At 75.8% G+C, this 13,493-nt stretch overlaps 3 protein-coding genes across 5 annotated transcripts in view; 1 reads left to right on the forward strand and 2 right to left on the reverse strand.

Annotated features, from left to right (window-relative positions):
* The first annotated feature begins 1,060 nt into the window (after positions 1–1,060).
* On the forward strand, positions 1,061–8,776 carry GLIS2 (GLIS family zinc finger 2). The gene is made up of 6 exons (XM_072878289.1): positions 1,061–1,367; positions 5,647–6,022; positions 6,320–6,493; positions 7,261–7,394; positions 7,674–7,792; positions 7,923–8,776. Exons 2-6 carry the CDS (start codon positions 5,663–5,665, stop codon positions 8,708–8,710), a joined length of 1,575 nt encoding a protein of 524 aa, XP_072734390.1. The 5' UTR covers positions 1,061–1,367; positions 5,647–5,662; the 3' UTR covers positions 8,711–8,776.
* Positions 8,777–10,781: 2,005 nt separating this feature from the next.
* PAM16 (presequence translocase associated motor 16) lies at positions 10,782–13,034 on the reverse strand. Its single transcript, XM_072877644.1, has 5 exons — positions 12,887–13,034; positions 12,399–12,483; positions 11,607–11,746; positions 11,110–11,175; positions 10,782–10,934 (listed from the first exon to the last, which is right to left on the reverse strand). Exons 1-5 carry the CDS (start codon positions 12,887–12,889, stop codon positions 10,854–10,856), a joined length of 375 nt encoding a protein of 124 aa, XP_072733745.1. The 5' UTR covers positions 12,890–13,034; the 3' UTR covers positions 10,782–10,853.
* A 146-nt stretch (positions 13,035–13,180) lies between these two features.
* Positions 13,181–13,493, reverse strand: part of CORO7 (coronin 7) — a 39,310-nt gene continuing 38,997 nt past the window's right edge. For all 3 annotated transcript variants that reach the window (XM_072877639.1, XM_072877640.1, XM_072877638.1), the window contains one exon: positions 13,181–13,430. In XM_072877639.1, coding sequence (XP_072733740.1) covers positions 13,425–13,430 — 6 coding nt within the window. In that variant the 3' untranslated portion in view covers positions 13,181–13,424. The remainder of the gene's footprint in view (positions 13,431–13,493) is intronic.

Genomic DNA, 13,493 nt, shown 5'->3' on the forward strand with positions numbered 1-13,493 from the left:
GGGAAAAAAAAAAAAAAAAAGGGAATAAAGGATGAAAACGTGGTGGCAGCTGCTCCGCAGCCGCCGGCCCAGGGGAGGAGGAGGAGGAGGAGGAGGTCACTGCTGGGGGCACAGCAGCTCCCCCCCGCAAAAAAAACATGGGTGGGTGTGATTTCAGCCACCCGCGTGGGACGGTGCTGCCCCCCCGTGTGTCCCCCACTTTTGTGGCAGGGCGGTTGGGGACACAGCAGCTGCGCCCCCCCACCCCCCGCAAAAAAACCACGGGTGGGGTGTGGCTTCGGCCACCCGTGTGAGAGAGTGCTTCCCCCCCCGTGTGTCCCCCCATTTTGTGGCGGGTCTGTCGGGGACACAGCCGCTCACACCCCCCGAACCCTCCCCCACGCGTGAAGGTGTGACTTCTGCCAACCGCATGGGACAGTGCCGCCCCCACTCGTGCCCCCCTTTCGTGGCGGGGCTCTTGGGGACACAGCAGCTGCGCCCTCCCCCGCAAAATCCCCACGGGTGGGGCGTGGCCCCGGCCACCCGCGTGGGCCAGCGTCCCCCCCACCCGCGGGCCCCGGGGAGGGAGTTCCCCCCCCGGTGAGGGCTGCAGCATCCGGGCCGGCCCCGCCACATCCTGCCGCCGGAAGGAGCCGCGGCCCCGGCGCCCCGGGACAACCCCCCCGGGGGTGACGTCATGCGGAGGCCCCCGCCAGCCGTGACGCCAGCCGCGCTCTGTGACGTCACGCGGCGGGCGGGCGGCGCCGCTCCTGCGGGGAGGGGGATCCCCCCCCGCTGTGACACCCCCCCCCCCCCCGCCGCCGTCCCCGGTGCGGGGCGGGGGGAGAGGCCGCTCCGGTGGGCGCCGCCCCCCGCTCCCCGCGCCGCCGCCGCCGCCGGGGGTCCGTCCCCCGCCCCGCCACGTCCCCGGGGGGGGGACACGGACACACCGGGGGGGGGGGGGGCTCGGCTCTGCCGCAGCGCCGGGGTGACCTTGCGCCTTGCGCGGGGGGGGGGGTGTCCCCGCGTGTCCGTGCGTGTCCCCCCCACGGGGCGGGGCTCCCCCCGCCGTGCCCCCCGGTGCCCCCCGCGGCGGGGAGGGGCCGGCCCCGGCCCCCGCCCAGCTCCCGCCCGCAGCCGGGGCCGGGCCGGTCGGTGCGGGGCGGCCATAAATCACGGCGGGCAGAGCCCCCGCCCCGCCGCCGCCCTCCGCCGCCGCCGCCCGGGGGACCGGGGAGGGGGGGCAGAGCCCCCCCGCCGCCCCCGCCCCCAGCCCCTGCAGATGTGGCGGAGCGGCCCGGCGGCCCGGCGGCGGGGGGGCCCGCCCCGCCACGCCCCGCTCCCCGCCCCGCTCCCCGCCCGCCGCCGGCGCTGAGCCCCCGCCGCAGGTACGATCGCGCACCGGGGCCCGGCGCTTTGTCGCGCCGCCGCGCCCGCGGAGGGGGGGTGGGGGGGGAGGATGCTGCCGCCACCGGGGGGGGGGACACACCCTCCCGGGAAGCCCCTTCCCCGCCCCGGGGGGAGCGCCGGGACCCTGCCCCAGGGGGTGCGGGGCTGCGGGGGGGGTCCCTCGCCGGGCACCTGCAGCCCCCGCCTCCCCTCCCCCCCCCCGCCGTGGGGGGCGGTTGGCGGGGGGGACGGGGACGTGGCCCCGCTGCAGCCCCGGGGCACGGGAGGGGGTGAGGGCGGTCGCGGCGGGAGCGCGGGGCTCCCCGCGGGGACACGGGGTGTGCGGAGCGGGGGCCCCCCCCTGCTGCCCACCGGGTGCCGGGGGGGGGGTGGCCGTCAGCCGCTGTCTCCCCGCACCTGGGCCGGGTGTCCTGACCTTGGCCGCGGGGCGGGGGCTGCGGCGGGGACGTGCTCGGTGGCTCTGCGCGGGCACGGCCACCCCCGGGGACCCACCGGTGTCCCCACCGTTTCGGGAGGGCGAAGGGGCGGCTTTGGCCGGGGGCCGCAGGGCAGCCCCGTCCCGGCCCCACGCCGGCGCTGCCGCCGCCCGTCGGCCGCCGGTCCCCCCCGGTTCCCATCAGCGGGGCCGAGGCGTGGGGTGGCCGAGCCCAGGCTGCGCCGGCACGGGGTGGGGGGGGGGGGTTGGGGGCCTGGCTGGGGTGAGCCCCTCCCTGAGGCACCAGCAGCGGGAGCCAAGGGCTGCCACAAATTGTCCCCAGTGTCCCCGAGCACTGCTGCAGGGGCTCATCCCCTGCCTTGCGTGGAGAAACCCCTCTGCAAGTGGCCACCTCCCCTTCCCTGTGCCTTTGTGTCACCCTGCCGTGACCGCGTCCCCCCAGCCCGGGGTCCCTGTGTCCCCCCCGACCCGGGCCCGCGCAGCTGCCGAGCCGCAGGGTCTGATCCGCCGGGGGACCGGGGAGCAGCCCCGCTCCTGTCCCCGTGCGGGCCGGCCGCGTCCCCGAGCGGAGGCGGCGGGGCGTGCGATGCCCGTGGCACCGCCGTGGGGCTGCTCCGCGGGGAGCGGGCTGGTCCCAGCCCCCCCGCCGGGGTCCCCACGGCCGCCACGTGCCCGGGAAGGGGGGGACCAGGGCACCGGCCTCGGCTCGGGGACCAGGGGACAGAGCCGTGGCCCACTCCTGGGGACGCCTTGGGGGGCTGCCATCAGCCTGGGTGGTGCGGGGCGGCGGGCGCCGGGGGGGGACGGTGACAAGCTGGAGCCGCCAGCAGGATGTGGCTCCCCGGCCCAGCGCGCACGAGTGGGCTCCGGTGCGGAGCGGCACTGCCGCTGCCACCCGCAGTGGGATGCGATGGGGCGGCGGGTCCCGCGGTGGCCGTGTCCCGCCAGCGGCCGTGGGGACGGTGACCCGGCCAGCGGCGCAGACCCGGGCAGCCGGGCCGGCTCCCGCAAACCCCACCCACGCCGCCCCGGCGCGGGGGGCTCCCGGGCCGCCCGACCCTGGCGGCAGCGCCAGCCCTGCCGAGGGCGGGCAGAGCCGTGTCGCCGCGGCGGGGGGCGGGGGGGGCCGAGCCCTGCCTGCCCGCCCGCAGCGCGGGCACAGCTCCCGGCTCGCCAGGCCCCGGGGTCACCGTCCCCTCTGGGGCGGCGCAGGCCCGGTGCTGCCACCCCTCGCCGCCGCCGGCCCCCGGCGCACCGCGCCGCCGGGAAGTCTCTGCCCCGTGCCCGCCCCGCGCCCGCGCTAGTGCTGGCGGGTTCTGTGCCGCCGCCCGGGGGGGGACCCCCTGCCCGCGCCAGCAGCGGGGTGGCCCGGAGAGCTGGCTCCCTGCCGCCTGCACCGGGGTCACCCCGGGTCCCCCAGCCGTGCCGGGCGGCGGGGGCGGGGGGTGGGGGTTTGGTTGGCGGCCCCCGGGGGACCCCAGCCTGGCTGAGAAGTCTGGCTGGCCCCCGCCCAGACTGGGGAGCCCCCGGGCCCGGCGCTGCGCTGGACTGGTTTGAACTGGTGCGGCGGGGGGGGGGCTCGCTGGGCGGCCGAGGGGAAGCTGGGCCGGGGCCGGGCTGGCAGCGCCTGGCGCGGCGGGGGAGGCCCGGGGGGAGCGGGCAGGGGCCTCGCGCGGGGGCCGCAGGTGCTGGGGCGGCCGGGGCAGCCGGCCAAGCCACCGCGGGGCCCGGCCCGGCCCGCCCCGGCCCCGGCCCCGGCCCCGGCCCATCCCGGCGGGGCCCCTGCGGCGCCCCGGCCCGGAGCGGGGCTGGCTCCCGGGAGCGCCGGCGGGGCCGCGCGGTTTGGCAGCTGCCCGCCCGCCCGCGGCCGCGCCGGGAGCCGTGGCGTCAGCGGCTGGGGGCCCCTTCCCACCCACCCTGCCCGGGGCCGGCCGTGGCCCCCTGCCCGGCACCGCCCGCCCCGGGACCCCCCCCCGAGCTCCGTCCCTGGGGACAGGGCCACCACGGGGGGACCAGCGCCGATGCCTTGCCCGGCCCCCCCCCCCGCGGGACCCCCCCCCCCGTCTCCGGGGAGTCAAGGGGGCGGCCAGGGCTCTGTCCCACTGCCGCGGCTGGGGGTCCCGCTCCGACATCCCAGCTGTGGGGTCCTGCCCCCCTGTCTGTCCGTCTCGTCCTCGAGCTGTGCCAGCAGGCTGTGGGGCACACGGGAGGGGGGGGTGGAGCCCGAGAACCATGGGGGGCTTGGGGCAGGGACCCCCTACGGGGCAGGCCCTGCTGTGGGGCGCAGGGTGAGGACCCTCTGGAGGGCAGGGACCCTGCTGTGGGGCAGGCCCCACGGCTGTGGAGGCTCAGGAGGGCGGCTCTGCCACAAGGGATGGGACCCTGCTATGGGGCAGGCCCCACAGCAATGGGAGGAGGTGGAGGCTCAGGCAGAGCCCCCCCACTGGAGAGGAGGGACCCCGCTATGGGGCAGGCCCCATGGCCACGGGGGGCTCAGGGAGACGTCCCCTCTGCAGGGCACGGGAGCCTGCTATGGGGCAGCTCCTCCCGCCACGGGAGCTTGGGACAGGCACCCCCGCACGGGGCCAGCCCCACGGCCAGGACGGGGGCACCGCTGCTGCCGCGGGGTGCAGGCGGGGGGTCCCCCGCCCCGCCGGCCAGGCCCCACGCCCCCCGCGGCTCCTCCGCATTCCTCAGCGTCTGAGCCGGGCTGGACCCCCGCCAGCGCAGGGGGGCCCTGCCGGCGGGGCAGGGCGGGGGCCGGGCCCCCCGGGGCGGGGTGGGGTGGGGATGGGGGGGCCCCGCTGCCACGTGTGCTGGGTGCGCCGTGCCCCTCGGCCGCCTCCACCCTGCCCCGGGCGACGCGGGTGGCCGGGGGGGCCCGGGGGGCACGGCCGGGGACGGCATCGGCGCTGGCACGGGTCGGGTCCGGGCGCTCACTCCTGCACCGAGCTGCCTGTTCTCAGCCGGCTGCCGGATGTGCGGCGGCCGAGCCAGGGGGGTGGCAGTTTTGGGCGGCGGGACAGGGGTGGGGACGCGGGGTGGCCTGGCACTGCGGAGCTGTCACCCTGGGGACAGTGGCACGGGGGGGGCAGGGTCCCGCACCGCGTCCTGGGAAGTCGGGGGTGCTTGCAGGCGGCAGCCGTGCCGTGCCGTGCCGTGCCGTGCCGTGCGGCAGGCAGCCCCTGCCCGGCCCCGGCAGGCAGCGGCGTTGGCCGGCGGGGAAGGGGCCCCGGCGGGGGAGGAAGCTCTGCCGCCTCCGGGGCTGGGGCCAGCAGGCTGGGCCGCCCGGGTCACCGCCGGGCTGGTGGCTGCCACCGCCCTCCTCTGCCGCTGGGAAAGGCCTCACTGGGGCAGGCCCGCGGGGACGGACGGACGGACGGACGGACAGACCGGGGGGCGGGAGGGGTGTGGGGTGGTGGGCAGAACGGGGACACCGCAGCTCCGGGGCCACGGGTGCCCGGGGGATTTGGCAATCCCTGGCGAGGTTTGGTAATCGGCCAAGGGGCTGTGCCGGCCCTGGGGGCTGGCGACGTGGAGAGGACACGCTGGGGACACCGAGGGGCTGTGGGGGCCGGTGGGGGGCGGGGGGCCCGGTGCTGGGCCCTGCCCTTTGCCCGGCGCGGGAGGGGGCCGCCGCGGGGCGGCCGGAAGGGACGGCACGGTCGCCCTGCCAGCTCTGCGGCCACTGGCACCCGCGCGGCCCCGGGCCGGAGCGGAGGCGGGCGTCGCCACGGGGCTGGGCGGGGGTGGCGCGTCGGGGGGCACCGGTGCCGCCCCCCGTCCCCGTCCCCGCGGTGACCCCCGCGTGTCCCCCGCAGCGCCCGCCCTGCCACCATGCATTCGCTGGAGGAGCCGCTGGACCTCAAGCTGAGCATCTCCAAGCTGCGAGCCGCCCGGGAGAAGCGGGGTCCCCCCGGCCCCCGGCCCCGCGGCCCCCAGCGCCCGGACGCCCCGCCGGCCGGGGATGGCCGAGGGGGGGGGCAGGGGGGTCGCCGGGCCGGGCCGGCCTCGCTGTCCCCCGGCCTCCTGGCGCACTCCAGGCTGGCGGAGCCGCGGGACGGGCGCTTCGCTGCCGTGCCGGTGGTGGACCTCAGCCTCTCGCCCCGCTCCGGCGGGGAGTCCCCGGCCGGCAGTGCCTCGCTCTCCCCCGAGCGCCAGGGCAGCGGGGACCTGCCCGGCCCCCTCACCCCCCACGTAAGTATGGCCGTGTGTCCCCCCCGGGGGGCCGTGGGGCCTGTGCCCGGGACGGTGCTCCCGACCTCGGCAGCGTGCCCGGTGCTGCCGGTGACACAGCCCCCCCCTTGCAGTGTGTACACACACCCCGGGGTCAATGCCCTGCCCGGCTCCCCCCCCCCACCCCCCCCCCAGTAGCATCCCCGGGGTGGCCCCTGGGGGGGTCTCTGGGGGGCGGTGGGGGGGGGGTTCCGGGGTCTCTGGGGGTCTGCATCCGGCTCGGCCCCGTCCCCCACCGCCCCCCCGGCTCTGCTTCAGGATTTCCAGTCCCTGCGCTACATCGACGGCCTCCCCAGCTCGTTCCAGTTCTTCCTGCCGCTGGGGGCGGGGGGCCCTGCACCTGCCCCCCGCCGCCTTCCTGCCCCCAGCAAGGAGAAGCGCCTCCCCCCCGAGCTGCCCCTGCCCAAGCAGCTCGTTTGCCGCTGGTCCAAGGTCAGCAGGGAGGGATGGGGGCAATGGGGGCTGGGGGAGCCGTGCAGTGGTGGGTGGGGGGTTAAGGGGCTGTGGGGTGAGAGGGAGGGGTTATGGGGCTGGGGGCGGGGTCTGTGCAGATGCTTTATGGGGCTGGGGGTGGTGATAGGGGCTGGGAGACCATGCAGGCATGCAGGGAATTGGAAGGATGGCGGGGGGGGGGCACATAGAGGCATTTTGGGGCTGGGGAGAGGACGTGGGGCTGGAAGGCCATGGCAGAGCTCTGTGGGGCTTGTGGGGGGGATATGGGGTTGGGGGGCAAGTGGGGACAGCTGAAGGCTGGGGAGGTGATGGGGAGCTGGGGGGCCCATGTTGGGGAGATGGGGATTTGATGTGGGGCTGGGGAGGGGAGTGACCACCCAGGGGCATTGCGAGGATGGGGACGGACGGACGTGGGAGTGGGGGGGCCACGCAGGGGCATTTTGGGGCTGGGGAGAGGATGTGGGGCTGGAAGGCCATGGCAGAGCTCTATGGGGCTTGCAGGGGCCAATGTGGGGATGGAGGGGGGGTGATGGGGAGCTGGGGGCCATGCAGGGATGCTGGGCGAGTGATATGGGGCTGGGGGGGTTGTGCAAAAGGCCATTTCCATCTCCCCAGATGATCGTGCTGCTGCGCACGGGGTACGGGTGGGAGCTGAGGGAGGGTGAGGGGCAGGGGCTGGCCCTGGTGGGGGTCTCGGCCTGCGCCCACCCCACCAGGCCCCCTCACCCCCAGCCTCCTGCCCACAGTGCAACCAGTTCTTTGACCTCCTGCAAGACCTGGTGGACCATGTCAACGACTTCCACGTCAAACCCGAGAAGGACGCGGGGTACTGCTGCCACTGGGAGGGCTGCGCCCGCCACGGCAGGGGCTTCAACGCCAGGTGGGCAGGAGGGGCTCCGGGCACTGGGAGGGGGGGTCTGGGGTCCCTGGGGGGCTGCTCTGAGTCGCCGTGGGGAGACAGGAGCTCAGCACTGGGGGCTGTGGAGGGGGAGGTCTCCATCCACCCAGCCCTCCGGTGCAGGGTGCGAGGTCCCGGGGGGCTGGATGACTGCGCTGGCCTGGATGTCCCTGTCCCCCCACGCCACAGCCAGGGCACGGGGACAAGAAGACGCCCTGGGGGCTGGGACCATCCCCCACAATGTCCCCCCGACCCTGGCAGGTACAAGATGCTGATCCACATCCGGACGCACACCAACGAGAAGCCGCATCGCTGCCCCACCTGCAACAAGAGCTTCTCCCGCCTGGAGAACCTGAAAATCCACAACCGCTCGCACACAGGTCAGCGCCGGCCGCCGTGCTCACTCGGGGGAGCGGGGGAGGCTCGGGGGGGGGGGACACACGACGACAGAGGGGGACCTGGCAGGGCTGGCCGTGCCCCCGGCAGACCCGGCGCTGTGCCACCCTGCAGGCGAGAAGCCCTACATCTGCCCCTACGAAGGCTGCAACAAGCGTTACTCCAACTCCAGCGACCGCTTCAAGCACACCCGCACCCACTACGTGGAGAAGCCCTACTCCTGCAAGATGCCGGGCTGCCACAAGCGCTACACTGACCCCAGCTCCCTCCGCAAGCACATCAAGGCCCACGGCCACTTCGTCTCCCCCGAGCACCCGGAGATGCTCAAGGTCCACCCGCCTCCCAAAACGCCCCTGGGTTCGGCGGAGGTGCCCTACGTTAACGGGGCGCAGCTCGTGATCCCCAACCCCGCCGCCCTCTTCGCTCCCCCGGGGCTGCCGGCGTTGCCCATCCCCTTGGCCCCGGCACCGCTCGACCTCAGCGCCTTGGGCTGCGGGGCTGCCGGCACCCTGCCCGCCCTGCCGGGCCCCGTCTTGCCCCTCAACGGCGGCCCCCTGAACTTGGCCAAGAGCCCGCTGCTGCCCTCGCCCTTCGCGGCGGGGCTGGGGCTGCCCGTCATGTCGCTGCTGGCCGGCGGGGCCAAGGCCGAGGGCGAGAAGGGCGGCGGGGCCGAGGGGCGGCCGCCCAAGGCGGGCAAGGGGCCGGAGGGCCGCAAGGAGAGGGGCGAACGGACGGAGCCGGGGCGGCCGCGGGCTCCCCCCGAGGGCCCGGCGCTGCCGCCCGGGGCCGTGCTCGACCTCTCGGCCGGCGTCAGCGCGGGGGGCGGCCCCGAGGCGCTGCCGCCGGGCTGGGTGCTCCTCCCGCCCGGCTCGCTGCTGCTCAAACCCGCCGCCGTGAATTGAGGGGCCCGACGATGCCCGGGGCCGCCGGCCCGGCGGGCAGATCCCGCTCCCCGGGGCGGGGGGAAAGGGGGGTTCAGCCCCTCCGCCCCCCCCCCCTCCCCGCAGACCCCCGGCCCCGGCGGGGCCTCGCTCGCACTTGTAACCGTCACGAAAGAAGAACGGACTCTTCTGAGAAAAGCAATAATCCCGCGGCGGCCGGAGCCGGCTGCAGCCCCGGCCCGGGGGCGCGGGGGGGTGCGGGGGTCCCCTGCTTCCCCCCCCCCTCGCCGGGCAGCCGGAGACGCCGCTATTTATTTCTCGACCGGCCCCTGCTCTGACGGGGCCGCAGCGGGGCTCGGCCGCTGCCGCCGACTCGGCGTCTCCCTGCCCGGGGCCTCGGCACCGCCGGTGCCGGTGCAGGGACACACACACACACACACACACACACACACACACACACAGCCCCCGGCCCCCCGCCGTGGGGACAGCAGGGCGACAGCTCGGGGACCCACCGCTCCCCCGCCCCGAGCCGTGCCCGGCCGTGCCGCCCACCCCCCCCCCCGGCCGGCACGGCTGCGGGCAGCGCCGTGGCCGCGGCACCTCGGCGCGGTCCCTGCCGTGCCGGGCCCAGCCGGCTGGGCACACGCCGGCCCGGCGCCCACTCGCGTCCCTCCCACTCCGCGGCCGCCCTCGTGCCCCGCCGCCTCCCCGGCCCTTCCCCGTGACAAGGCACACGGCCCCGTGTGCCGCTCGCCGCGCCGGCTCCGCGCCGGGGCAGAGCCACCCTCTGCAGCTCCGTTCATAGCTGACCGTGTGCCGCCCACGCGTGGGGGCAGCGGGCAGCGCGCAGGGCTCCAGCGCCGGCAGGGCTGCTGCCGGCGGCACGTTGGCACCGGCCGACGGGGCACCCGCTCCCCGGGACCCTGGCCCCCCAAGGTTCCCCGACCACCCACCCCCCCCCCCCACCCCCCGGGCCAGGGGCGGGCAGAGCCCGGAGCCTCCCCCGGCACCCACGGGGGTCCCGCGTACCTCCCGCTGCCGGGCAGGACCCCCGCCCACGGCTTTCTGGGGGGCGGGAGCGGGGGGGTCTCCCCAATCCTGCCCGCTCCCTGCTGGAAGGAGCCGCCGGCCACGCGTGCCCCGCGGGGAGCCGGTCTCCCTGCCCCCCCCCTCCTGGGGCCGGGGCACGGCGGGCGCTTGGCGCTGCCGCAGCCCCAGCACGGCCACGGGCCATCGACCAGGCCGCCCCGGCCGGTGTACGGTGTACGTCTCCTCGCTCCTTTGTCGGTTTGTTGTTGCACATTCCAGGACATCAGTATTTTAACGGTCTCCAAGTGCCTTTCTATCGTAGTTTCTGGGTTGTTTTTATTTTCCTCCTGTTGGGCTCCATCGCTGTTAGCATAGCGTTTAAGGACTGCAGAAGTAAGAGATAAGCTAACGACTATAACACTATATTCCTCCAGGGGAGAGGAAGTTTATTAAGAAAACAATAAAGTGAAGTTGAAGTAAGTTCCTGTTTCAGTCCGCAGTGGTGGCGAGGGCCGCGATGAGCCCGAGGGGGGCACAAAGCCAGGGGTGCTGGAGAAGATGGGTGCGATCTCGGGGGCACGGCTGGCTCTGCCTGCCCCCCCCGGTGGGTCCCCCCGCTCCCCAGCGGGCAGCCTTGGTGCCGGTGAAGCCCTGCCGGGGTCTGCGGGATGAGCCGCAGGCGGGGACAGCTCAGCGTGTGTCCCCCGCGGCCCCTCGCCCCGACCCAGCAGCCGTCCCGGCTGCCCACCCGCAGTGGGAGAAAGGTAACGGTGCTCCCGGCGTTCCCGTGGTACGGAGCCAGAGGTATCCGTGCACTCAGGCCAAGAGCATCCGAACCCACCACGAAAATAGCTCCCGCAGCCTCCCCGGGTGCCATTTGAGCCCTGGCAGCCCTCGGCACCCCGGGGACACCCCTTCTTCCCCAGCCGCCTCCCTCCTCCTCCTCCCCGGGGCAAAACCCAGCCCCGCCAGCCCCTCGCAGGGGCCGATCCCCTCAGGGTCGGCGGGCGGAGGCGGGCAAGTCCCCTCTCCCTCCCCAGGCACAGAGCAGGCAGGCCAGGCGCTGGAGGACGTGGTATTTATTGGCTATCTATAAGTTAAGGGTGAGGGACACGGGGCGTGGGGGCGGCAGGAGTCACGTCTCGGCTTTCCACTCCTTCTTGTCCCTGGCCTGGATGCGGAGCTCCTCGTCCAGCCGCTCCTTGGCTCTCACCACCTGCGGGACACGGTGACAGGGTGGCACAGAGGGACAGGGCTGTCCCCCTCCCCGCCCTGCCCCATCCGCAGTGACGCTCAGGCTCTGCTCTCTCCCGAATCCCAGGCGGGGGGGGGGGTGCCGAGGGCAGGGCCGGGGGCCAGCGCAGCCCCCCTCCTCTCAGCCCTTTGCTCACCTTGGACTGCAGGTAGAAGGAGCCTCCCACCGACTTGTCGTTCACCTTGAACAAGTGGTCGTAGTTCTGCCAAAGAGAAGCTCCCCGTCAGATTCATCTCCTCCGCCCTCCCCGGCCCCGAACCCGGGCAGCCTCCCGCTCCCTGCGGCGGTGCTGGAGGGGACAAGTGTGATCCTGGGGACGCGGCTGGCTCTGCCCGACCTCCTGGCCAGTCCCCACGCTCCCAGTCGGGCACCTCCGGGGAGCCCACGTCCTCTTCACCGAGCAGCGCCGCTGGGCAAACGCAGGGGCCGAGCCCGGCAGGCTGCTAATGCCCGCGAGCTGCCGGCACGCTCCTCCAGCTGGGGCAGGGAAACCTCAAACTGGGATTAACTGGGCCCAGGATGGCACCCACACTCCCTCCAGGGACCAGTCGTCACCCCCATGCCAGGCAGCAGCCGCAGGGAGGGCAGGGCCCTGCCAGCACCGTCTCCCCCCAGCTCCGAGGGAGCCCCTACCTTCTGGATCTCCTCTGGGTTGAGGTTTGAGACGTTGAGGATCTGCTGAGCTTCTTGCAGGCTGATGCCGATGATCCTGGAGGCAGCGGCGGACTGGGGCCTCTCCGAGCGCCCTCGCGCATCTGCCGCCGCTCGGCTCGCTGCCCGGAGACACCAAGGGTGTGAGCCCCCCCAGCACTGCCCCCCCGGGGACCCCCAGGCCTCGGTGGGGGCCAGGCAGCAAAGCCCATGGGCTCCAAGGTGCTCGGATCCCAGTTTCACCCCTCTGCCCTCCTCACGCTGCCTCCAGCCCGCAGGGGTCACCCGGACGAGGTCCCCGGTGCTGGGGAGGCAGCAGGAAACGGGGGGGGGGGCGGGGGGGCACTGGTTTGCTGTCGGTGCCCACAGCGAGGCAGGCTGCAGGCAGGCAGGGCAGCGCCGGGACTGCCGTGTCCCGGGGGACCATCCCGCTCTGCCCTTTGGGGCTGCCGGATGTCTCAGGGCCTGGCAGCGGTGCCGGGTCCCGGCTGGTGCCTGGGACGGCTGCTGGGAGCCCGGCTCGAGCTGAAACGCCATGAGGCCGGCGCCAGGATGCGGGTGCTGACTGTCACCCTGGGACAAGCCTGGCAAGCGTCCCCTCCGGGCGCAGCCCCGGGGGATGGGGAGCAGCAGGGTGCCCTGGGGAAGGGGATGGGGAGGGGGGCGCGGCCGTGCCCCGGGCAGGGGTGGGGATGCCATGTGGTGCCCGGCACCGTGGGCACGCTCTGCACAGGGAGCGGCACCCCACGCCAGGGCCGGCAGCTCGGCTCGTACCTGCAAACTCCTGGCGCAGCGCCCGCATGAAGGCCCGTCCGACCACCTGGGCCCCCACCAGAATGATCTGTGCCAGGTACTTGGCCTGCAGGGACACCCTGCTGTCACAGCTGCCCCGGGCCCTGTCCCTCCACCCTGTCACCTCTCCCCGAGCCCTGCCCAGCCCCGGCCCTGTCCCCCCGGGGCCCTGCCCCGCCCCTCCCTGGCTCCTGTCACACCGTGGCCCTGCCCAGCCCCGGCCCTGTCCCCTCTCCACAGGCCCTGACCCCCAGAACCAGCCTCCTCGCACCTCCCCGAGCCCTGCCGTGCCCCCGGGCCCTGCTCAGCATCACCCTCCGCCTCCCCGGGCCCCGTCCCTCCGTCCCCGGGCCCTGCCCAGCCCGGTCCTCGGCCTCCCCGGACCCTGTCCCCCTCCCCAGGCCCTGTCCCTCCACCCCCGGGCCTCGTCCCCCCGTCCCGGCCCCGCCGCCTCCCCCGTCCCCTCTCACCATGTCCCCGCGGCCGCTTCCGCCCCCGGCGGTCACGGGGTCAGGGAGCGAAGGTCGCAGCTGCCACAAAGGTGGCGGCAGCGCGGGACGGAGCGCCCCCTTCCCCGGGCACGGCGCCCCCTGGCGGCCGCGCCGCCCCGGAGGTCTCGCCGCTAGCTGGCGGGGCTGCGCTGCGCATGCGCAGAGGGCGGGCGAGGCCTAGGCCGCGGCCTATCCCCGGTGCTGGTGCTGGTGCCGGTGCCGGTGCCGTGTGTTCCCCCCCTCCCGGTTCTCTCCCCCCCCCCCGGCCCAGAATCACGGCAGGAGACGGGTGCTGGTGCAGCGGCTTTAATAGCGGGGCCTGCCCGCGGTGGGCGTGGGGCCCAGCGCCGCTGCCCGGCCTGGTGCGCGGCCCTCGGCCCTGCCGCGCCTCCCCTCAGCCGGGCCGGACCCCGCCGCGCCGCCTCCGCCTCCTCCTCCTCCTCCTCTTCGTCCTCCCTGCCGGGCCCGGGCGGGTGCGGGGGTCCCCGGCGTGGTCCTCGGGGTGCCGGGGGCCGGCCTAGTCCTGCGGGGGGGCGGGTGGGGGTGAGGAGAGCGGCGGGGCGGGACCAGCCCCGGGGGCCGTGTG

The sequence above is a fragment of the Ciconia boyciana genome, chromosome 13, assembly GCF_034638445.1.
Source record: "Ciconia boyciana chromosome 13, ASM3463844v1, whole genome shotgun sequence".
NCBI lineage: Eukaryota > Metazoa > Chordata > Aves > Ciconiiformes > Ciconiidae > Ciconia > Ciconia boyciana.

Excerpts from the sequence above, each read along its gene's own strand:
- PAM16 (XM_072877644.1), bottom strand. Across the intron at positions 11,176-11,606 it reads ACCCAGAGGAGATCCAGAAG|AACTACGACCACTTGTTCAA; the intron begins GTAGGGGCTCCC and ends TCTCTTTGGCAG. Across the intron at positions 10,935-11,109 it reads CCTTCTACCTGCAGTCCAAG|GTGGTGAGAGCCAAGGAGCG; the intron begins GTGAGCAAAGGG and ends CGTGTCCCGCAG.
- GLIS2 (XM_072878289.1), top strand. The coding sequence starts at position 5,663 with ATGCATTCGCTGGAGGAGCCGCTGGACCTCAAGCTGAGCATCTCCAAG. Across the intron at positions 6,023-6,319 it reads CCGGCCCCCTCACCCCCCAC|GATTTCCAGTCCCTGCGCTA; the intron begins GTAAGTATGGCC and ends GCTCTGCTTCAG. Across the intron at positions 7,395-7,673 it reads GGCAGGGGCTTCAACGCCAG|GTACAAGATGCTGATCCACA; the intron begins GTGGGCAGGAGG and ends CGACCCTGGCAG.